Below are 24,650 nucleotides of genomic sequence, written 5' to 3'. Positions count from 1 at the left end.
ATGCAAAGAGGATCTTAGTTCCAGGATTCAAAAAGGAAAATGGGGTAAATAGGGGAATGTCAGCAGGGACCCTTTCTCTCACCTCTCTGCAGGTCCCTGTGCCCTTCCCCGTGTGTCCCATCCTCACCTCCCTGCAAGGTATCTTTCTGGGTTGGAAAGATGGAGCCACAGTGCAGATGGGAAGACTGAGCTCCAGGCCTCTCTCACCTGACAGGCCTCCTCAGCTCCCACCAGGGTGAACTCTGAGCCACTATCTCCTTTCACTTGCTAAAAATATATGTGTGCTGCCCATCTCCCTGCGGGCTGGGTTGGGCTGGCACCAACTCCATCCAGCCCCAAACTGGCGCCTGCTGGGGCCAAGCTGGGTCCCCAGGGACCTAGGTCCTAGGGCCATAAAAGCTCTGGCCAGAGCTCCAGGGAGAATTTACAACGAGTACCCCGCGCAGAATGGAAAAAGCGGTGCGGTGTTTAGATTTGCCTGCGGGTCACCTTGATGCTTGGCAGGCCCATGACGACGTGGGGTGTTGGGTTCTCGGCGGATGGGGAGAGGGCGGCAGGTCCTACAGTCTGAGGAGGGCCTGGGACGAAGGAGGGTGTAGAGAGCCCCACTTTGGAGACCAGATGCCTCAGACCCTTCCCAGCAGACTGGGGAGGCGGGTGTCCGGCGCGCACAGTTCCCCCTTTGCCCAGACAGCTTTCCTGAGGACCTGGTCTCCTCTCCTCTTCCCTCCTCCCACTCCTGACTGGGGCTCCAGAGAGAACAGCCGCTTCCCTCCCTTACTGTTGTCTCATAGACTGGCCCCGCCTCCCCTTTCCCACACATCTCTGCTCAGAACCACCTTCTAAACATCATATCCTTCCCAAACTCAATCACCATCCTGAAGCTGAAGGGTTCGAATCACAAGCTGCCCCCAGGGAGGTCCACGCAGGCTGGCAGGCACATCCCCAGCTCCCTTGTGCCCAAGACCCCTGGCTGCAGCAGGAGACACTGGAGGCAGCTAACAGGCAGGACTTCCAGGGAGCCCTGAGAGCAGGGCTCCGAGGCCAGGCCCCAGACGGTGGGTGGTCTGCTTGGAAGGCAGTTCCAGGGCAGGCTGGCTGGCTGGGGTCCCCAGCCACCCCCACAGTCTTCTGACTCTGAGGTTTCGGGTGGTGGATTCCTATACCATTTGGGCTGACTCAGCTTGGCTGTGGCAGAGAGGCCAGAGTTCTCAGATGCTGCAGAAGCTGAGCCTCAGTTTCCCTGTGCTAGAGGGCCCAGAGCTTTAGAGGTGTGAGTTGCTTGGCCCAGGACACAAGGACACACAGCAGGAAAACTGGCCTCGGAGCCCAGGTCTGGGCCCCTGAAGCTTGGCTGCCTCAATATGCACGTGAGAGAGAGGGAGAGAGTGTTCGCATGCACCAGAGAGAGAGAATGAGTGTGTGCGTGTGCATGTGTGTGCATGCACTCTCCTGGGGCCTCCTGGGACCCCAGCATCCACGTCTCCCACTCAGATCAAACCACAGGGTACTGGCCCAGCCCACCAGAAAACTGGAACATAAACAGAGCTGCCCCCACAGACCCCAGGGCTGGGGTTCTCAGCAGTGCACACCACACACACACACACACACACACACACACACACACACACGCGCTCACAGGGCACACCCACCGGGGCTTAGCAAACAGGATCACACACAGACCCAGGGCCCACATGCTTACATGCTCAGTGGACATTCACACCCAGAATGGGGGACCCTCAAAGTCACTTTATCTGAAAAAAACACATGGGGCCGCACATTCAGTCACACAGAGCCATGCGCCAAGCCCCACATGGTCGTCACTTGTCATACCCACTCATAGTCATAAGCACAGCATCACACCCTCTCCCTCCTTCGGGGGGGGCAGTCCCTGCCCCTCTATCCTTGTGCTGGGTGTAGAAGGTCCCTTTGTCCCAGCCCTGCTCTGTGTGGACAGCTAGACTGCTCAGCCCCCACACTCCCACCCCCTCTAGACCTCGGTCCCCCATCCTGCCTTGACCTTGAGGGTTTTTCTCTCTTGGGGCTGGACCATTCTCGGTTGTAGGGAGCTGTCTGGGCACTGCAGGCTGTTGAGCAGCATTTCTGGCTTCCCATCTACTCGATGCTATCATCCCATCCTTTTTTTTTTTTTTTTTAGGCTTTTCTTGGGCCGCTCCCACAGCATATGGAGGCTCCCAGGCTGGGGTCCAATCAGAGCTGCAGCCACTGGCCTACACCACAGCTCACGGCTACATCAGATCCGAGCCGCGTCTACGACCCACACCACAGCTCACGGCAACGCCGGATCCTTTAACCCACTGAGCAAGCCAGGGATCGAACCCGCAACCTCATGGTTCCTAATCGGATTTGTTAACCACTGAGTCACGACGGGTACTCCTATCATCCCATCCTTATCTGTAACAACCACAGACATCCCTAGACCCAGGGAGCAGAGTCGCCCCGGGGTGAAAACCACCAATCTGGAGGAAGGGAAGACATGCATTCCCATCTGGAAAATAGTGTCATATTGCCACCTGCTTAGCCCAGAGGCGGTTAATTAACAACAGCCACAGTAATCACATGCAAATCCATCAGCACCATCACTAAGGACACCAAGGCCAGTTCCCCAGGGGGTGAGTGACCTAGCTGGGGAGGTCCCCAGCAGTCATGGCCCCTGGCAGGTAGCCGTCCATCAGAGGGAGCTCCTCAAAAGCCATTTCCCAGGGAGGCAAGATTTCTGGCATCAGAGGTGCCTGGCAGGAGAAGCCACCGGTAAGCAAAAGCTCCAGCCACCTATGCCCCCAGGCTCCCGGCAGCCCAGGCCCCAGGTTGCCTGGCTTATGTGAACCAAGACGCGATGCTGGGCACTGTCTGGTAGCTGGGCTCCTGCTGCAGCCGCCAGCAGGCCTTACAGAACATCAAGGCCCAGCTGAAGAATTGAGGCCGCAGGGTCTCCCGCCAGCGGAAGTAGCCCAGATAGCGGGCGTCGTCCTTGTCCAGTGCCAGCAGATACTGGGCCAGTTCCTTGGGGCTCTGGAAGTCGTTGATGTGGATGAAGGCTTCGGGGGGCAGGAACTGTTCGTAGTTCCTCCGGCTGGGGCCCAGCACCACGGGCACGGCCCAGGCCAGCAGGGCGTTTCTCCATAGCTTCTCGGTGATGTAGTCAGTATGCAAGGAATTCTCAAAAGCCAGGTAAAACTTGTACTGGGACAGCTGCGTGGTCATGGCCGACGAGGGCAGTGGCTTGTGGGAGCGCCCATACACGTCCACTTGGAGGTGGGCCTGCAGCTGCCGGTAGTAGCGCACCCTGACCGAGTCCTCCCTCCAGTTGGACACCACCCAGGCCACCAGCTTGTTCTTGGCCGAGATGTTGAGCTGCACGTCCACAGGCTGGCCGGGCCATGGCTCGAGCCACCCGTATGGCATGAAGATATCAGAGTCCCTGCGGTAGGACATGGTCAGGTTGAAGTACCCGTCCAGGGCCTTGAGCTGCGGGCAGTGGCTGGGCGATTCCATGCTGAACCAGACCCAGCGCTGGCCGGGGGGCCGAGGGGAAGGCGGGAGCTGCCTCTGGGGGTGGGAGCTGACCTCCCGGTGATGCACGAGGACTGCATCTGCCCGAGGGTACTCCCCGCGGTTGTCAGTCAGCTGGCAGTCGGCCGTGCCGGGCCGCAGCTCCGAGCAGCGAGACACAGCCACCCGGACATGGAAGGGCCACGTCCACAGCAGCAGAAGCAGGGGTGGGCGGCTGGAGGGCGCCGCTGTGGTCTGGCAGGGGGCCTTTGCTTCAGGGGCCCATGTGGGCGCGTCCTGGGACACATGCAGGTAGGAGAAAAAGCACAGAGCCAAAAGCAGCTGCAAAAACAGCCAAGGGAGATAGTGACGCCAGGAACATTTTATCTTGGCCGAGTCAAGGGGATCCATGGATCAGAAGAGCTGGGAGGAGGGGAGAGCAGAGACCACATCATTGATAACAAAAGTAATAACACATCCCTAGCAGGCAGATACGGGTTCCCATGGTCAATCTTCACGAGTCCTGCATTTTTAACGGCCGTGCCCTGGGTATATGGCATCTGGAAGATCCGGGCCAGGGATTGAACCTGTGCCTCCATAATGACCTGAGGTGCTGCAGTTGGACTTCTTTTTTTTTTGTCTTTTTGCCATTTCTTGGGCTGCTCCCACGGCATATGGAGGTTCCCAGGCTAGGGGCCGAATCGGAGCTGTAGCCACCAGCCTACGCCAGAGCCACAGCAATGCTGGATCCGAGCTGCATCTGCAACCCATACCACAGCTCATGGCAACGCTGGATCCTTAACCCACTGAGCAAGGCCAGGGATCAAACCCGCAACCTCATGGTTCTTAGTCGGATTCGTTAACCACTGTGCCACAATGGGAACTCCTGCAGTTGGATTCTTAACCAGCAGGAGGCACTGCTATTATTCCTATTTTACAGATGATAAAACTGAGCCCAAGGGACTCAGAGCGAGGAAATGGCAGAGCTGGAATCCCCCCCCTCCCTCCGCAGGGCCACAGCCTCCGCACATGGAAGTTCCCAGGCTAGGGTCGAATCGGAGCTGCAGCCACCAGCCTACCCCACAGCCACAGCAACACCAGCCACATCTGCAGCCTACACTGAAGCTTGCAACGCTGGATCCTTTACCCACCGAGCAAGGCCAGGTATCGAACTCGCATCCACATAGATACTAGTGAGGTTCTTAACCAGCTGAACCACAACAGGAACCCCCAGAGCTGAAATTCTAACCAAAAGCATCTGGCTCCACAGTCTACTTTCTCCTAGCAGCTAGGAAACATGACCTCTTGACCTGGGATAGGTCCCACCTTGACCTTGACCCTGCACTTGCCCAGCTTTCCCAGCTTCTTCCCCAGCCTGGGGAGAACACAGAGCAGGTTATGAGATGTAGGACCCTTTGCTGAAGTGGCTGCCATGCTTGCATCTGGACAAACATCTCCAACAAAATACAAAGAAACTGTAAGAGACTAAAAATAACTGCTGACATGCGCAGTCTCTGCAAATTACCAGAAAGAAGATACAAAAAATCAAAAAACCCAACTGCCATTTCTGAAGATCAAAGAGCAAAAGCCAGGTACTAGGCACCTCCCCTGCACATACCACCACCAAAAGGGTGGGGAGACCACCTAAGCCACCCCTCTGGCCCCACCCCTATCCTCACCCCATAAAAAGAACCAGCTTGGCGTTCCTGTTGCGGTGCTGCGGTAATGAATCCGACTGGTATCCACGAGGACACGGGTTCAATCCCTGGGCTCGCTCGGTGGGTTAAGGATCCAGCGTTGCCGTGAGCTGTGGTGTAGGTCCTGTGATCCATGGCTTGGATCCAGCATTGCTGTGGCTGTGGTGTAGCTCAGCAGCTACAGCTCCAATTTAACCCCTAACCTAGGAAACTTTATATGCCTCTGCTGCGGCCCTAAAGACAAAAGACATAAAAAAACAAAAACAAACAAACAAACAAAAAAAAACAAAAAACACAACAAACCCCTGCGACCCAGCCCTCCCAAGATACCACCGATTCTGGTGCGCCACAGTGGGAACTCCTGAACCTTTTTTTTTTCAGTGTCACCATGTTTAGCGAGCGCGCCTACCTGGCCCTGGGGGCCTCAGTCCCCTCATTCGGGCAACACTTTCCCCTCTCCCTTGTCCCTTTCCCTCTCCTGAGGTCTCTCTACTTTTCCTTTGTCCTCTCCTACTTCTAGCGTGGACACTGGGCAGTTACAGAATCACTCATCTCATTTGTGAGACCTGTTCCCTCTGGGCAGCAATGACTCACCCGGACGGTAACAAGCAGGTGGGGGAGGCCTGCCTCACCCAGTGTGGATGCTGCTGCAGGGGGGTCTCCCTGATTTATGAACGTGACGGAGGTTCAAACCTCTCGTCTATAGCGGCTGGAAGTCCAAGATCATCCCAATACACTCACCTTTATTTCCTTGCTGCCTCCTCCTCTTTTTCTGTCTTGTCTGGCTCTCCCCCCCTTACCTCTCCCTTGAGCCTTATGCTCCCATTCCCTTTACCCAGAAAACTTTGTATTTAAGTTTCTGTCAGTGTTATCTTTGTGTCAGGTAGTTTTGGACTGTCCAACTGTTCTGGCAAGTCTGTGAAATTGTGAGAGTGGTGGAGCCTCGTAGAGCCTCCACTGGCTGAGATTCCCAGACTTAAGATTACTTGGTGGGATTTTAAAGAGCAAAAAGGAAAAGAAAAAAAAAAAAAGAAAAAAGAAAGGAGCTTGCATTTTCCCTCCTCTGCGTTTGCAATGTAACTATTCTGCCTGTAGTGCCCCAGATTGGGGGGGAGGGGACAAGAACGAGGGCTTTTAAAATTCATGCTGGCGTTACTGTGAGCTGTGGTATAGGTCGTAGAAGCGGCTCCAATCTGGATGTCGTGTTGCTGTGGCTGTGGTGTAGGCCAGTGGCTGCAGCTGCAATTAGACCCCTAGCCTGGGAACTTACGTGTGATGCGGATTCGACCCTAAAAAAAAAAAAAAATTCAAACTGGAAAACTGAGATCTGATCTCTGGTTCATTCCGTCTTTAGGTAAAATTAATGTGTAAATGAGCTGTATTTAATTGGTTTAAAGGAAATGGAGGAGTTATATACATTCTCAGAAATGTAAAAGAAACTCACCAGAATCCTCTTCAGGCTCATGTGATCTGGGAAGTTTTTTGGGGTTTTTTTTTGTTTGTTTTTTGTTTTGGTTTTTTTTTGGTTTTTTTTGCTTTTTAAGGCTGCGCCTGCAGCATATGGAGGTTCCCAGGCTAGGGGTCCAACAATAGGAGCTCAGCTGCCAGTCCACACCACAGCCACAGCAACACGGGATCTGAGCTGCGTCTGCCACCTACACCGCAGCTCATGGCAATGCTGGATCCTTAACCCACTGAGCGAGGCCAGGGATCGAACCTGCATCCTCATGGATCCTAGACAGGTTCGTTAACTACTGAGCCACAACCGGAACTCCCAGACCATTTCAAATAAGATAAAATATTGGAACATCAATTGCTGAACAGGTCTAAATTTACCTACTTTTGTCTTCTTATGTGAGAGAAACTAAAGACATTTGGTGCCACTCTGAGATGTCTAGAAATCTACAGAACGCTGATGTTAAAGACAGTTCATGGTTGCTTAGGAATGTAGGACATGTGCTGTCAGTAAAAAGGCATGAGGAATGGAAATACATTTTGTTAAAGGAAAAAAGGTGATTTTTGTCCTAAAGGTGCTTGTTTCTGAAGGAAAAAAGGGACAAAATAATATGGACACAGGAGTTCCCATCGTGGCTCAGTGGTAACCAACAAGACTAGTATCCATGAGGATGTGGGTTCGATCCCTGGCCTCGCTCAGTGGATTAAGGATCCTGTGTTGCTCTGAGCTGTGGTGGTTGTTACAGACGCGGCTCGGATCCGGTGTTGCTGTGACTGTGGCTGTGGTGTAAGCTGGCAGCTACAGCTCCGATTCAACCCCTAGCCTGGGAACTTCTATATGCTGCAGGTATGGCCCTAAAAAGCAATAATAATAATAATAGTAATAATATGGACACAGAAAGTTGCAGAAGCCTTGAGGAAAGGAAACACTACGAAAAGAATTTTGTATATAGTCAGAATTTTCTAAGGTTGGATTAAACTGAAATAGCTAAATGCATTTTAAGAGGAAGCTGATGCAAGACTGGATTTGGTCTCTCTCAAGAGAACAAAGTTTTCCTGGAATGCTGCTTTTGATCACTGAGCGAGTGAGTTTTTGTGCCTTTAAAGTGATCTGTATGTGCCTTTGAAAACTTCTTCCACGTTAGCACAAGGAATGAGTATTGTTTCACAGTAACCTATACTCCTATCTGACTGTTTTAAAGCTTCTTGAAACGTATTTATTTATTTATTTAGCTTTTTTTTTTTTTTTTTTTTTTTTTTTTTTTAGGGCTGCACCTGTGGCAGATGAAGGTTCCCAGGTCAAATTGGAGCTGTAGCTGCTGGCTTATGCCAAAGCCACAACAACGTGGGATCTGAGCTGCGTCTGCGACATACACCACAGCTCACGGTAATGCTGGATCCTCAACCCACTGAGCTCGGCCAGGGATCGAACCTGCATCCTCATGGATGCCAGTCAGATTCCTTAACCGCTGAGCCATGACAGAAACTCCAAAGCTTCTTGAATTTTTTTTTTTTTTTGTCTTTTTGCCTTTTCTAGGGCCACGCCGGCGGAATATGGAGGTTCCTGGGCTAGGGGTCTAATCAGAGCTGTAGCCACCGGCCTACACCAGAGCCATAGCAACGCAGGACCTGAGCCGCATCTGCAACCCACAGCACAGCTCATGGCAATGCCAGATCCTTAACCCAGTGAGCAAGGCCAGGGATCGAACCTGCAACCTCATGGTTCCTAGTCGGATTCGTTAACCACTGAGCCACGACGGGAACTCCTTCTTGAAGTTTTTGATGGACTTCCCAAATATCAAATTCATTGTTTTTCTTTTTAGGGCCGCACCCATGGCATATGGAAGTTCCCAGGCTGGGAGTCGAATCGGAGCTATAGCTGCTGGCCTGTGCCACAGACGTGGCAACACCGGATCCTAGCCACATCTGTGACCTATGCCACAGCTCTGAGCAACCCCAGATCCTTAACCCACTGAGCAAGGCCAGGGATGGAACCACATCTTCACCAACAGTATGTCAGGTTCTTAACCCCGTGAACCACAACAGGAACTCTCCTCCAAATATCAAATTCTAATTAAAGTTCTTGTGATTTCTAGTTAACTCTGGAATGCTTCCAAGGGCCCATGGAGCATCCCAAAGAAAGATCCCAAACTACCTGGGTTCATGTGGTATGTTAGTTTACATGGGAACATTGCTTATGTCAGATGGAATCATCAGGTTCTCCCCAGTTTTACTGTAACTGCCAGATAAGGGAATGGTTTGGGGTTCTTGTGCCATCTAGTTTCTCACTTTCCTCTATGTTGGAAAAAAAAATCCACTATAGGAATACTCTCCCTTTGAGGCCCTCAAGTCCTGACCCCCATGGCATCCTCCATTGCACCCAACTCCAATTTCTCCAGTTCTTTTTTTACATCTCGGATCCTCTTAACTCCAGGCCTCGGCTGCCCAGACATTATTGCCAACTCCCTATTGGGCTGGTCACTTCCGAACAGCTCACATCTTAGGCTTTATCGACGTTTCATCTCAAGGAGGACACCATAGCACCACAGGGACATAAGCTTTATAAACAACAGATCCCTCTCAAGGAGGGTCCTGGGAATGCTCTGGTTCAAATGTCCCCCTGGGGGACTCCTTATGGAAGGGACTGGGTCCACCAGAGACGCCTGGTTAGGTGATGGGAGAGTAGAAGATGCTCAGAACCCCGTTAGGTAAGAAGGGAATTCAGGGGGACACTCTAATCCCTTTCTGACAAAAGCCTCCTGGTGCACGTCTCCAGGACGCCGGACTGCATTTCTAGGAGCGCTCTTTCTTGGTTACAGGTTGCTCGACACGGGAGGATCCTCTTCTAAGCCAGAAGCAACACCTCTGGAATGTATCCCTGAAAACTGGAAGTTTTTCAAAATAGAAGGGAAAAACTTACATTCTATGCCAGCACCACCTGGCCTTTATATATAAAAGTTGGGGAGCTCCCGTGGTGGCGCAGTGGTTAACGAATCCGACTAGGAACCATGAGGTTGCGGGTTCGATCCCTGCCCTTGCTCAGCGGGTTAAAGATCCGGCGTTGCCGTGAGCTGTGGTGTAGGTCGCAGACACGGCTCGGATCCCGCGTTGCTGTGGCTCTGGCGTAGGCCGGTGGCTACAGCTCCGATTAGACCCCTAGCCTGGGAACCTCCATATGCCGCGAGAGCGGCCCAAGAAATGGCAAAAAGACAAAAAAAAAAAAAAAAAAAAAAATAAAAGTTGGGAAGTGGAAAAAAATGGCCTGAAAATGGATCTCTAAATTATAATACCATCTTGCAATTGGGTCTTTATTGTTGCAAGGTGGGAAAATGGACTGAGAGGTTCCCTATGTGCAAGCCTTCATGGTCCTTTACTAGAACCCCTGCTCTATGCAGCCTCTGTAATCAAAAGCCTGAAGAATCAGAAAACATTTTATTTTTTTATTTTAATTTTTTAGGGCCACACCTGGGGCATATGGAAGTTCCCAGGCTAGGGGTCGAATCAGAGCTACAGATGCCAGCCTACACCACAGCCACAGCAACGCAGATCTGAGCCACGTCTGCAACCTACACCACAGTTCACAGCAACACCGGATCCTTAACCCACCGAGTGAGGCCAGGGATCGAACCAGCAACCTCATGGTTCCTAGTCGGATTTGTTTCTGCTGCTGCTGCACCACAATGGGAACTCCTCCCTATGCCCTTTTTTTTTTTTTTTGATTTACTTTTATTACTCAAATGAATTTACCACATCTGTAGTTGTATAATGATCACAACAATCCAATTTTACAGGATTTCCATCCCATAACCCAAGCACACTCCCCCACTCCCCAAAATGTCTCCTCTGGAGACCGTAGTTTTTCCCTATGTCCCTTTATATCCTCCGTTGCCCCAGGAGGAGAACACTAGTCCCACCAGGTTAACTCCTCGTGGAAGTTCCTAGCACCCAGGATCAGGGGAAATACGCCCACTTAGGAAAGTGGCACCCGGCGAAGGGCCTGTTAAAGACACGTGACCTTCTCTTGAACCCATTCAGCTCAAAGCAGAGACTGGGCTGATTTTCTGAAGACCGTGGTAAATTTGCTGAAGGGATTTGGGCCCTAACCCTGGCCTTGGATTTAACTTGGAAGGAGGTCCAAATAGTCCCATCTTCTTGCTGTACTCCTGAGGAAAAGCAGAGAATTTGGGCCTCAGCCCAGGGGCACAGCGACCAGCTTGCCAGGGACCAACCCCAGCTGCTAAGGGCGGAGACGCAGTCCCAAATCCGGAGCCCCATTGGGATTACAATTCCCAGGAGGGAACAGAGGCCGGGAGCCACACGGTTTAATGAGTGTTACAAGCGTTGAGAAAGTGTATCAGAGAGACTGTTAACTACTAAGAGGTTAAAGGGCTGACCAAGAAGAAAGAGAAAATCCCGACCTCTTTCAGGGATGCTCTGTGGAGGCTTTTAGAAAATTTACCAACAATGGGGAGTTCCCTTTGTGGCTCAGAGGTTAACGAATCCGACTACGAACCATGAGGTTGCGGGCTCAATCCCTGGCCTCGATCAGAGTGTAGGCAGGTGGCTACAGCTCTGATTCAATCCCTAGCCCGGGAACCTCCATGTGCCGTGGGAAAAGGCAGAAAGACAAAAAAAAAGAAGGAAAGAAAAGAAAATTTACCAACATTGATCCCTCTGCTCCTGAGGGTCAATCCCTGCTGGAACAACACTTTTTTTTATTTTGGGCTGCCCCGAGGCACATGGAGTTCCTGGGCCAGGGCTCAGATCTGACCTGTAGCTGCCGACCTAAGCTTAAGCTGCGGCAGCGCCAGATTCTTAACCCACCATGCTGGGTGGGTTAAGAACCTGTGTCCCAGGGTTCCCAAGATGCTGCCAATCTTGTTGCACATAGCGAGAACTCCTGGGACTACATTTTATTAGCCAGTCCGCCCCCGACATTAGGCGGAAACTCCAAAAGTTACAAATTGGGCCCACAAACCTCTATGCCCCAACTCCTAGAGGTGGCCTTTGGGGTATTTAGTAATTGAGATCAAGGTGAGGAGGAAGAGGGAACCCAGCGTGCAAAGAGACAGGCCAGGGCTCACTCTAAACCGGTGGCCATTGCTGTCAGGGCAACCCAAGGGGATCAAGGAAGCTTCACCATCCACCCGGAGAGAAAACCAGCAAGAGAGAACACATCTGGTATGAGTCAGCCTGCCCCTGGACCCGAAAGTGCCGGAAACAGCCCCCTGGTCCATGCTCAGTCTGCAAACGGTCACTGGAAATGGGATTGTCCCTAGACCAGAAGAAGGGGGGCCCTTGCTCCTGGGTAGGTCATGCTGGATGACTGAGGCAGCCTAGGGATTCCGGGAGCTCCTCCAGAAATGACAACATCAAAGGGGTGGGCAGACCACCCCTGGGTCTGCTCCTTCCTACCCTCGCCCCATATAAGGAACCAGCTCTGGGCTCCCCTCCCAGCCCCCACCGTGGAGCAGAGCAAGCAAGGGAACCTGTTTGCTGTCACTCCTCCCTGACACAACAGGGGCCCCAATAAAGCCTTGCCTGAAATTTTCCTTTTTGGCCTCTTGTCAATTTTTATTGGCCTCGGAAGGCCAAGAACCCACAGCAGTAACAGTTACAAGAGGCCCCCCAGTGCCCTGGAAACTTGAATCCAGGGCTCCGTCTGGGAGGGGTATGACCCTCTCGCATTTGAAGGTTATGTGAAGGCTCACAGGGTAGAGGATGAGTTGGGGGAAAGGGCGTTTCTGGAGAAGGAAACAGACCATGCAAAGGCCCAGAGGTGGCAGCGAGCCTGGCCTCTTTTCCAGGAGAGCAAAGGGAGTGCTTAGGGAATAAAGCACTTCAAAGACAGACCACAAAGAGTTTTGACTGTGGAGTAGCGAATCCCATGAGGATGCTCACTGGGTCAGGGATCCGGCATTGTCATGAGCTCTGGCGTAGGCTGACAGCTGTAGCTCCGATTCCCCCGACCTAGGCTGGGAACATACATATGCCACAGGTGTAGCCCTAAAAATAAAAAAAGAGAGACTGCCCCTCTGGTCCCACAACTGGGGTCCCACATCCTGGGTGTCTCAGTCTGGCTGATCTTCTTCCACTCCTTGGTCCTTCCAGTGCCTGTAGGCGGTCACAAAGCCCTCATAGACCCCAGATCCCAACCACCGGAGCAGAAATCTAGGACCTTGGTTTTGCCCCTTTCCACGTCCTGGGCCCCTGGAGCAGATGAGAAAACTGAGGTTGTGAGTGACAAGTATGTCCCTTGCCCATTACATACAGCTAGAGCCATCATGATCCAGAATCTCCCGTCTTAATGTAATTCTACATTCCTCTCCCACTTTGCAGGTAGAGCTCCGATCAACAGCCTGTCACTGGCCAACAGAACTTTCTGCTGTCATGTTGTAAGCCACACGGGAAGTCCAGAACTTTCTGCTGTCATGGAAATGTTCTATATCTGCACTATGTAGTTTGGTGGCTGCTAGCCCCTATGGTGCTTGAGGAGCTGTTGTGTTGAAGGAACAGTTTTTAAAGCTAAATTAAATTCAAGGAGTTCCTTAGTGGCAAAGTGGGTTAAGGATCCGGCATTGTCACTGCTGTGGTTTGGGCACGATCCCTAGCCCCGTTATTTCTGTATGCCTTGGGTGTGGCAAAAAAAAAAAATAATCTCTTTTAAGACAACATCAAGATAAACAGTAAAAACAAAAGCAAAACCGGCCCCTGATTCCCCAGTGGAATGACTGTAAAAATTCACAGTACATTTTGGCTGTCCTGGAGGTGCAAATCCGTGCCAATGGTTTATTTTTTTATGGAGTCTAATTACACATTAAGCATCTACGATGAAAACAGTGTCTGAATTAGGTGGCTGTGAGTGTAAAATACACATTGGATGTTCAAAACTTAGGATGAGGATGACCCTGTTACATTATCTCAATACTTCTTTCTGTTTTGGCCATACCCATAGAATGTGTAAATTCCCGGGGCCAGGGATCTAACCCACACCACAGCATGGATTCTTAACCCACTGAACTACCAGGGAACTCTTCAATACTACTACTACTTTTTTTTTTTTTTTCTTTTTTGGCCACCTCGCAGCACATGGAGTTCCGGGGCCAGGAATCAGATCTGAGCTACTGCTGTGACCCTATGCCCCAAGCTGCAGCAATGCTGAATTCTTTATCCACTGTGCCCAGGCAGGGATCAAACCTGCATCCCAGGGCTCCAGAGACGCTGCCAATCCTATTGCACCACAGTGGGAACTCCTCTCTTTTCTTTTCTTTTTTTTTTTCCCCCCGCTTTTTAGGGCCACACCTGAGGCATATGGAAATTCCCAGGCTAGGGGTCACACTGGAGCTTCAGCTGCTCGCCACAGCCACAGCCATAGCAACACCGGATCTCAGCCTCCTCTGTGACCTTCACCACAGCTCATGGCAATGCTGGATCGTTAACCCACTGAGTGAAGGCAGGGATCAAACCCACATCCTCATGGACACTAGTCGGGTTTGTTTCTGCTGTGTCACGACAGGAACTCCGTAAACTCCTCTTTCTATCCTTTTTAATGTGTTTGGTAGAAGACTGGAAATTATACATGTGGCAGAAATCAGTCTGGTGGGTCCTCAGAGAGCTAAACACAGAATTACCACATGGCCCAGCAATTTCACTACTAGATATCTACCCAGAGGAACAGAAAAAGCAGGGACTCTGAGAGGTATTTGTATACCCACGCTCCTAAAAACATGATTTCCAATAGTCAAAAGTTGGAAACAACCCAAGGGTCCAACAAAGGATGAGTGGATAAATAAGACATGCTCCATCCATACCGTGAAACATTGTTCAGCCTTAAGAAGGAAGGAAATTCTGACACTTGCTACACCATAGATGAACCTTTCAGTGAAATAAGCCAGTCACAGAAGGACACGTTATCACAACCTTGTGAATCAAGTACACTTCAATAAAACTTTAAGAAATGAAAAAAAAGGAGTTCCCATTGTGGCTCAGTGGGTTAAGAACCCAACTAGCATCCACAAGGATGAGGGTTCAATCCCTGGCCTTGCTCAGTGGGTTAAGGATCCCATGTTGCTGCAAGCTGTGGAGTAAGTCGCAGATGTGGCTTGGATCTGGTGCTGCTGGGGCTGTGGTCGAGGATGTGGCTTGAATCTGGTAGCTGCAGTTCTGATGTGACCCCTAGCCTGGGAACTTTTATATGCTGCACATGTAGCCCTTAAAAAAAAAAATGAAAAAAAAATTGGGAACAAACTAAAATAAAAAAAAGGATACATGTTCTATGATCCCGCTTCTACGAAATCTAGAATATCTCTATGAATAGATAAATTCATAGGCTGGGAGGGTTAGAAGGGGAATGGTGAGTTTCTGCTTACTGGATACAGAGCCTCTCTGCTGTGATGAAAATGTTTTGGAAATAGCAGTGATAGCTGCATGCCATTGGGAATGTATTTCATGCTGCTCAGCTTCACACTTTATTTTTTTTTATTTGTTTGCTTTTTAGGGCCACACCCATGGCATATGGAAGTTCCCAGGCTAATTAATTTTCAGGCTAGGGGTTGAATCAGAGCTGCAGCTGCCAGCCTACACTGCAGCCACAGCAATGCAGGATCCAAGCCTTGTCTGCGACCTACACCACAGCTCACGGCAACGCCAGATCCTCAACCCACTGAGCGAGGCCAGTCCTCATGGATACTAGTCAGGTTTGTTTCCCCTGAGCTACGACAGGAACTCCAACCGCACACTTTAAAATGAGTAAAACATTGGAGTTTCTGTTGTGCTACAGCAAGTTAAGGATCTGGCGTTGCTGCTGCTGTGGCTTGGGTTGGATCCTTGGCCCCAGGAACTTCCACGTGCCGTGAGCACAGTCAAAAAAAAAAAGTTTGTTTAATAAAAATTTTTTTAATTAAAAAAATGTTTTAAATGAGTAAAACATTGAATTTTAGGTCATATATATATATATATATATATATATATATATATATATTTTTTTTTTTTTTTGATTTCTTGGGCTGCTCCTGCGGCATATGGAGGTTCCCAGGCTAGGGGTCCAATTGGAGCCGTAGCCACCGGCCTGCGCCAGAGCCACAGCAATGAGGGATCCGAGCCACACCTGCGACCTACATCACAGCTCACGGCAATGCCGGATCCTTAACCCACTAAGCAAGGCCAGGGATCGAACCCGCAACCTCATGGCTCCTAGTCGGATTCATTAACCACTGAGCCACGACGGGAACTCCTAGGTCATATATATTTTACCACAATTTTAAAAAATAATGTAGGAGTTCCCTGGTGTCCTAGTAATTAAGGATTCAGTGGTGTCACTGCAGGGGCATGAGTTTGATCCCTGGTCTGGTAACCTCCTTCCTTTCTTTTCTTTTCTTTTTTTAGGGCTGAAACCATGGCATATGGAGGTTCCTAGGCTAGGGGTCAAAACTGAGCTACAGGTACCAGCCTACACCATAGCCACAGCAACTCCAGATCCGAACCTACATCATAGCTTGCAGCAATGCTGGATCCTTAACCCACTGAGTGAGGCCAGGGATCAGACCCGCATCCTCAGGGATACTAGCTGGGTTCCTAACCTGCTGAGCCACAATGGGAACTCCACGTTTATCACAATTTAAAAAATAATGTAGGAGTTCCCTGGTGGCCTAGCAGTTAAGGACCCAGCATTGTTACTGCCGTGGCTTGAGTTCACTTCCTGGCCCCGGGAACTTCTGCACACCATGGGTGCAGCCAAAAAAATTTTTTTTAATTAAAAAATAAAATAAAATAATACCACTGATGGTTGGCAGGCTCCTGCTAGGTGGAACTGCTACAAACATGTGAGTGCAGAATGGAGGAGTCGACGGGTGGCCCTGTGCAAGGAGAATGGAGCAGGATTTGGAATTCCATGTCCCCCCCCCCGAGTTTCTGGAATGAGTCCCCAAAACAGGCCTTTGGGGGGACAGCCCAAGGAAGGAGCAGGCAGGGGGTGAACTTCGACCCCAAGCTGCTTTGTGCTGTTGGGGGTTTTGGCCATGCAGAGAAGGTTAATACGTGGCAATGTAATTAAAATGAATACAAAATGAATATAGTCTGTTTGTCCTGGGTTTATGGCAGCTCCTCCTAGGAGGCATGGGGGCCCCTGACAGTGACCGTGAAGAGCACAGCCTGGGGGACAGGTTTGGGAGGCTACGGCTGAGATCCCACTGATTTGAACCCAGGATGTTTCTTCCTAGAAAGGAACTTTTTAAAATGCCACTATGCTGGGACACCACAAAGATAAGAAAATCCAAACATCGCCCCCCACCTTGCCCGCAGCATCCCAGGTCCTTTTTTTCCATGAGATGGGTCAGGAAGGAAGAGCGGCTCTGGGGGTGCTGATGGGGGCACAGGAGCAGTGGGGGTTCTCATCCAAAACTTCATCAGAGAGAGAGAGATGGGGGGAAGAAGGAAATGGAGGGTGGGAGAGAGGGATGAGAGAGGGAGAAAGAGGGAGCAAAGGAGAGGAAAAGATGAGGGTGGGGGGGTGGGGGGGTGGGGGGTGGAGATGGAAGACACAGGGAGAGAAACGCTATCCCTCCTGGTTTCCCAAATCAACCCAAACATCCCACTCTGGTGCGCTGGGTACCCAGAAAGACCCCTGGGAGTGCAGCCCAAAGGCTCTTCCCAGGGGGCACCCACGCCTTCTGGGAGAGGGTACATCCCCTGCCCCCCCCGCCCCCGAGGCCTTACCTAGGGGGCAGCGTTCGTGTGCGGCAGTGAGTGGCTGACCAGGAAGTTTAGGAGGCACAGTCTCCCTGGGTATGGATAAGGCGACACCGGGGGAGGAGAAGGAAATGTGCCTATAGCTGCAGCACGGCTCAGCCCAACCCCCGCACCTGCCATTAGGTGACGCAAGGTGTCCTGTCCCATGAGCCAGGCCATCATCCACAAGCAAAGGTGAGACTCCCCTAATCACCATACGACCTGAGGAGGGAGAGGGTGGAGGAAGCTGGGGGCTGGAGTCACCACCCCATGGCCCCAAGGCTTATATGGCTCTGGGCGTAAAGTTGACCCATCCAGAAAGCGAAAGGGCTGACCCAAGCCCCTGGTTCTCAAAGTGGTTTCCATGGGGGCACCAGGGGTTCCTTGGAGGGTGCGAAGGGGCCAGTGAGCAGAATTTCAAGCTCCCCACCTTCACTCCCAGCAGATTCCACCTCCTTGTTCCGTCTCAGCAACCGTTTCTTGAATACCTGCTACGTGTCAGGCCCCAGGGATATTGCAGGAAGCAAGTGGGTGAGACCAATAACCCGTAAGGAAGCTTATAAACAAACATAAATTATAATTTGCAAAAATTGAGGAGGTTGTGGCCTGGTCTGGACTTCCTGGATGTATGATCTGGGAGCTAAAGCCTCATAAGAATTCTCTAAGGAAAAAGGAGGAGGCAAGAGCTTTCCAGGCAGAAGGGACAGCCTGTGCAAAGGCCCGGAGGCAGCAAGGAATCCGGCAGTGGAGGAAAGCCAGTAAGGCTGGGTGTTCGTGAGCAGCAGATGAGGTCAGCCTCACTGAGCTGTGTCTGGCTGTGGTCAGGGATGGCTATTCAATACAAGAGTGACAGGGAGCCCTGGGAAGCTTCCAGAGCAGGGCAGAGGCACGGAAGCTGGGAAGGAGGGGGCTACTGCAGGCGGGCCAAAGCCCGAGGTCCACCTCCCAGGTACCACGACTCCCCTGTCCCCAGATGAGGCTACTTCACGCTGCCTGGACATTAACCATCAGAGCATCCGGTTAGTTCCAGGCCTTCAGCCTTCCCATAGCCACCCTGCCATGAAAACTGAGACCCAGAGGGTCGTTCAGAATCTCAAGGGCATGAAGGGGTCTCCACTACACAAAGCTGCTCTGCCAGGAACACCCTGTGCCTCCCCACTCCCCCACTTGTTAATCCCTAGTCATCCCACAGAGCTCAGGCCAGGCACCTCCTCCAGGGAGCCTCCCTGGATTCCTCCCATCCCCTGCACCAGATCAGATCCCTCCTCTGGCTCCCATAGCTGCCTGGTGTTTCCCAGTGCAGCTCTGGACACACTGTCACTTCCTCTGCTGTGCTGACAGCCCCATGAGGACAGAAAAGCCGGGAGGGCACAAGAGTTCGGAAGAGAGAGTAAGAAATTGGGCTCTATCTCCAGGATTTAAAACCCCAAAGCCGGTCTCCCGTGAAGGCCTGGAGGGCACTGCCTACCACACTTGTGATCAAAGTTTGTGCCTCCTCTGTCTGTAAGTGTGTCGGGTTGGGACTCTGATCCTGCCTTTTTTCTTTCTTTTTTTTTTTTTTTTTGGCTGCAGCCTACAGAAGCTTGATATGGGATCTCAGTTCCCAGACTAGGGATTGAACCCAGGGTGCAGTGGTGAAAGCGCCAAGTCCTAACCACCAGGCCATCAGTCTTGCCTTTTACTCACAGAGGGATATGAGGAGAGGGATGGCCCTTCTGGCAGCCTCAGTCCCCCTGCGCCCCCCATATAATACAGGGCCTGTGCTGGCCCTTGTGGGAGTGTCCTTTACTGTCTCTAGAGGGAATGAGCTCCCCAACAAGGGGAGGGGCCAAGCAGGATGGTTCAGCTGTGGAAGGATTCTCTGTTAAATACCACTTTGAGAGGAGTTCCTGTCGTGTCTCCGTGGTTAACAAATCCGACTAGGAACCATGAGGTTGTGGGTTCGATCCCTGACCTTGCTCAGTGGGTTAAGGATCCGGCGTTGCCATGAGCTGTGGTGCAGGTCACAGATGTGGCTTGGATCCTGTGTTGCTGTGGCTCTGACATAGGCCGGCAGCTACAACTCTGATTAGACCCCTAGCCTGGGAACCTCCATATACTGTGGGAGCAGCCCCAGAAAAGGCAAAAAGACAAAAAAACCCAAAAAACCACTTTGAGGAGTCCCTGGTGGCTCAGTGGGTTAAGGATCTGGTGTTATCACTGCTGTGGCGTGGGCTCCATCCCTGGCCTGGGAACTTCCTCCTGCTTTGGGCGTAGCCAAAAAACCCAAAAAAACAAAAAACCCAAACCAAACCAAACCAACCAAACAAAAAAGAATCCCCCTTTGAGATGCTTCAGGGGAACCAAGGGGGGCAGGAAGGTTCCAGGAGGCCTCTGTCTGTCAGATCCTGATGGGCTGGGCCCGCAGCCAGAGCCCCCCCACCCCATGCTGTCCCTCTCCACCTGCTTTGGCCCGGCCCAGACCCTCTTGCCACTGTGTGGGGGATGGGCGGGGGTGGGGGTGCATCCCCAGGGGGTCCACACACACATCTGCGGCGCTTCAGGACTCCACGACCCCTCCATTCCCTGGGAGTTCTAGCCATCTGTCACCAGGTCATGGGTAGGATGTGGGCTGGGGCAGAGGCAGCTAGGTGCGGCTCACTGAGAGGGATCTTTCCAGACGCCAATCGTGCAACCTGGCCTGCCTGAGCCTCTCACGAGCCTGAACTTGGCCCCACAGGGCAACGGGAGGCTGGATGACCCGGCTGACCTCAGCAATGGTGTTTCCGGGGTCAGAAACTGTAGCCAGGTGGAACCCCGACCTCAAGCCAGCCCCCGAATGACCCCAGGCTGAGCCCTGATCCCGAGCTATGACCCCAATTGCAGAGAAGGGGAAGCTGATGAGTGGAGTTCATAGGGGGCATTTGGGGTTCTTGATCACCAACACTCTGCCCACCCACACCCCTCCAGCAAATCCTGTCACTTCACAGGGACTGGAAATGAAACCCAGGTGTGGAGTTCCCACTGTGGCTCAGTGGGTTAAGGAACCGGCACTCTCAGGGCTGTGGCTCCGGTTTGCTCCCTTGCCCCAGAACTTCCCTATGCCACAAGCACCGCCAAAAACAAACAAAAAAAGGAAACCCATATGTGTAACAGGGATACAGGTCACCTCCTATCCATCCAAAGCCCCCCTGGACTGGCCAAGCGAGCTCCTGCTCCACCTGAGACCACCCCTGGCAGAGCTGACCCTGACCTCACGCAGTGATCCCCTCCCCCACCTTCACAATCCTCCTTCTCAGAGAGCCACCACCTTCAGGAGGCTTCCTGCCACTGTCCCTCCCATCATTTAGTTTTATGGCCTCAAACCACCTATTCTGTCTACAATTTTATTTCAGATTTTATTGACAGTTTCACCTGCTTCTCACAGCTGGGAAGTGGAGCGGGGGGTCGGGGGTGGAGGGAATCAGGATCTGAACCGAGACCTCCTGGATGTGCACCAGAATCCACCACCAGCCTCTGGGGTTCAGCCTTTCTGGGGCAGAGGAATCCCCCGCCCCAAACCAGAGGGAGCCAAGAGATTTCCTGACTCCCTAGAAAGGGGTTGATCCCAAGGCCTAGAGTGGGGGACCCTGGGGACCCCGCCCTCAGGCTTGGGATGAGCTGGAACCAGCGTGTGGGGCGACGTGGGGCATCTGCACCTCCCCTGCCGCTGGGGTCTCTGCCTGGGTCAGACCCCAGGGCCTTGCTCAGCTTGGGCTGGTGGGTGATGGAGCTGCCAGCCCGCTGGAAACTGCTTTCCCCTGGGGCCTTGGGCTGTGAGCCAAGGGGCAGCTGACAGCTTGTGGCTCAAAAGGAGGGCACCCCTGCCCCCAGCCTGGAGTGGGTGAGGAACAAACCATACAAACCACACGTGCGATGAGGAGCAAATGGGAAGATGATCGGGGTGCAGGGATGGTGCTTGCCCTGGCATCTCCTGATGTTGACCCAGGTGGCTAGGGGCCAAGGAGAGTTCCTATTCCCCTCTGAGCCTCAGAGAAACTTCCAGAAAGAGAGAAGGAGAAAGAGCGAGATGTTCAGCGGCCAGGTGGCAGTTCAGCTAGAGACAGCAACCACCCTGCGACCACCCGGCCCCGGAGCCAGCCCTGCCCCAGCCTGCAAGGAAACCTTGGCCTGGCCCCCCGGGGGCCCATCTGCCTCCCAAGACCCTGGCCTGCAGCCAGCCTGTAGGGAGGGCCCCAGGTGTGTGGTGTGGGTGGTGGGTGAGCGATGGGCCCAGTAAAGCTGGCTCAGGCCCTGGGTCACCAGTGGGCTTGGCAGAGGCGCTCCAGACCCCCCACACCCTCCACCAGTGCCCTCTCCATCCTGGCCCCGGTCACAGGCGGCACAGGGATCCCTGGGTGTCCACGGTGCAGACAGGGACACTGAGGCTCAGAGAGTGCCTGGAACTCACCTCCACTTCCAACTCAGTCTCCCTTGGCCTTCTCCAGACAGCATCCCCTTTCCCCCAGCTCCAGAAGGTTCTGGAATGTTCAGGAAGTCCTCATTTAGCATCAGACTCCACCTGCAGTGGGTGAAGCTGGCCTATCTGATCACAGAACTCTTGACCCCAAGAGTTTCAGAGAAGAGACTTTGTTCTCTGGCCTGCAGCTGAGTGATCCTGGGTGAGTGGCACAGTCTCTCTGGGCCTCAGTCATGTCCTCTGCCAAACAGAGCCAATGCTTGTACCCTCTTCAGGTGATTTTCCCTCTATCCCCTTTCTGCAGGGCAGATTTGTGTGCTGGAAACCCACAGGTCTGGGTCCACCCCTGGCTCTCACTGGGCCTCGGTTTCCCCTCCAATGACATTGTAAAGAATGCAGCCTCTCCCTGCCCGGCGTCATGGTGCTGGGGGCTGCGGTGTGGAGAGGGAGTGGGGGGAACACAAGGTGACAGAAACCTGGCATCCCCGTGCTGCCCGCCCCCAGCCTTTCTTCACCCCGGGCCCCCTGGCACGTTGGGGTCTGCCCGCCCCTGGCACCCCAGCCCAGCCGGGTTCATGGGGCTTAAATTTCAGGCTCTGGTGGGTGAAGAGGCGGGGGCCGGACACGCTTCATTTTCCAATTTCTGGAAATAAAAGCTGTGGGGCCACCTATTGTCGAGTGGAAAAAAACCCATTGCAAAACTGCCTGTGAAAAAACAATAGCGCCTAGGTGCATGGCTGCCGTCGAGAGACAGAAAATTCCAGGGAATACTGGGGCCTGGGAACAAAGAGCCCTTTCACTCTGGAAAGGTTCCGTGGAGCGTGTGTGGTGCTTTGAGAGTCAGAAAAGCCAGGGAAGGTATTATGCAAGAAAGAAAACAGTTCGGAGAAGATCTGTTGGGACAAGGGAACAGAAGAGCGGAGGTTTGCTTTTGGAGGATGTTTTCCAATTTCCTAAGACACCTGTCTCTTCACTGGCAAAACATGGCCCAGAACGCCCGCCACTTGGGCACCCAGCCCGGCCCTGCAGGGAGAGTATGGCGACGCCACGTGCGGAAGATGAGCCCAGAATTCTGCTCTCTCTCCCACTGCGGCTGGCAGTTCCCAGAGAGCAGCAATTCTGCACCCTCCCCCCAGTGCAGGCTCTCCAAATGTTCTGGAAGTCCTCATTCATAGGAATCCACCTGCAGCCACTTGGGTCCCCAACCCAGCTGCAGCCCCTGGCTGGCCCTCAGCCTCAAGGGTGACAGTTCCGGGGATGGACCTCAGAGGGCAGTGAGAGTCAGGCAGGGCACTTTCAGGCCACATCTGGCTCATCCTTGGCTTGAGACCCTCCCATGGCCCCCGCCCAATTCCAGAGGCAAAGCCCACAAGTCCTGCTGCATCTCCCCACGTGCCTCCTAACCATTTGTGCCCCAGGACCTTTGCATGTGCAGTTCCTGTTGGTCAGAATGCCTTCCACCCTGACAGCCACAGAGTTCCCACAAATTTCTCCCTCTCAAACCACTTTTTTTTTTTCTTTTTTCTTTTTGTCTTTTGTCTTCTTAGGGCCACATCTGCACATGGAGGTTCCCAGGCTAGGGGTCTAATCGGAGCTACAGCTGCTGGCCTACAACACAGCCACAGCAATGCAGGATCTGAGCCTCATCTGCAACCTACACCACAGCTCACGGCAATGCCGGATCCTCAACCCAGGGATCGAACTGAGCAAGGTCAGGGATCGAACCTGTAACCTCATGGTTCCTGATCGGATTGTTTCAGCTGTGCCAAGACAGGAACTCCTCAAACCACTTTCTTTTTTCTTTTTTTTTCTTTTTAGGGCCACACCTAGGGCATATGGAAGTTTCCAGGCCAGGGGTCAATTTGGAGCTGCAGTTTGTGCCTACATCACAGCCACAGCAACGCCAGATCTGAGCCACATCTGTGACCCACGCTGCAGCTTGCGGCAATGCCGGATCTTTAACCTACTGAGCGAGGCCATGGCTCGAACCTGCGTCCTCATGGATACTAGTCAGATTTGTTTCCGCTGAGCCGTGATGGGAACTCCTAAATCACTTTACTTTCAATTCCCAGCATTCCCCGTGCTGTTTCCTGATTTACTTTTCTCCACAACAAGAACAGAGCATCAAATACCGTGTATTTGACTTATCTGCATGATTTATTTGGCTTATTTGCGTGACTTACTGTCTTCTGCCTCTCTCCCCACCAAGAAGGTCAGCTCTGTGAGGGATCTTTGGTCCGCTTTCTTTCCTGCTGAGCCTCGACCACCTGAACAGTGCCCGACACACAGGAGGGCCTTAGGAAACACGCCTTGAATAAATGAATGAATGAACATGAATGAACGAATGAATGAACAGTATTAAGCATGCTGGAAAATTCTGTTTCCTGGCTTGTCACTGCCTTCCCCCCGAGACTGGGAGCCCCGTGGGGCATGGCCTGGGTCTCCAGGAGGACTTGGTGCTCAGGAACTGGGGGTGGAATAAATTATGGCGTCTGGGAGTCTACACAGACAGAAGCTTGGACTCTTACTTGGAGAGTTGTAAATGAAGCCGCCAGGGGACTCCAGACTTTGGTCTGGGAGTGACTCCTGCCCACCATTTCCCCTGCCCCCAACCCTGGCCACCCCTGGCCATGGGTTATCTCCTAGGGACCTACAGGTGAGGTGGTCCTAACCCTGGGCGACAAGGGGCAGGTGACAAGTGGCTTGGATGGAGCTGGATGGCAGGCACAGGCAAGCAGGCAGGCAGGCGAGGAATGCTCTGGCCGACAGGAATGAATAAACAGGCTCCTTGGATGTCAGAGGTGGGGGGGTGGGGGACGCCT

General features: G+C 52.5%; 1 protein-coding gene across 1 annotated transcript; it reads right to left on the bottom strand.

The window, feature by feature from the left end:
• Positions 1–2,508: 2,508 nt before the first annotated feature.
• Positions 2,509–24,137, bottom strand: LOC100513844 (3-galactosyl-N-acetylglucosaminide 4-alpha-L-fucosyltransferase FUT3). Its single transcript, XM_085013199.1, has 2 exons — positions 24,012–24,137; positions 2,509–3,936 (listed from the first exon to the last, which is right to left on the bottom strand). The coding sequence occupies exon 2, from the start codon at positions 3,922–3,924 to the stop codon at positions 2,839–2,841; it is 1,086 nt and encodes a 361-aa protein (XP_084869325.1). The 5' UTR covers positions 3,925–3,936; positions 24,012–24,137; the 3' UTR covers positions 2,509–2,838.
• Between the last annotated feature and the right edge of the window lie 513 nt (positions 24,138–24,650).

Source organism: Sus scrofa, chromosome 2 (genome assembly GCF_054392235.1).
Source record: "Sus scrofa isolate SSC_HxYL_T2T_F1_AM1 chromosome 2, Sscrofa_HxYL_maternal_Yorkshire_Landrace_v2.0, whole genome shotgun sequence".
Taxonomy (NCBI): domain Eukaryota; kingdom Metazoa; phylum Chordata; class Mammalia; order Artiodactyla; family Suidae; genus Sus; species Sus scrofa.
Note: the sequence above shows the minus strand (reverse complement) of the source record. Positions and strands in the feature narration are given on the sequence as shown.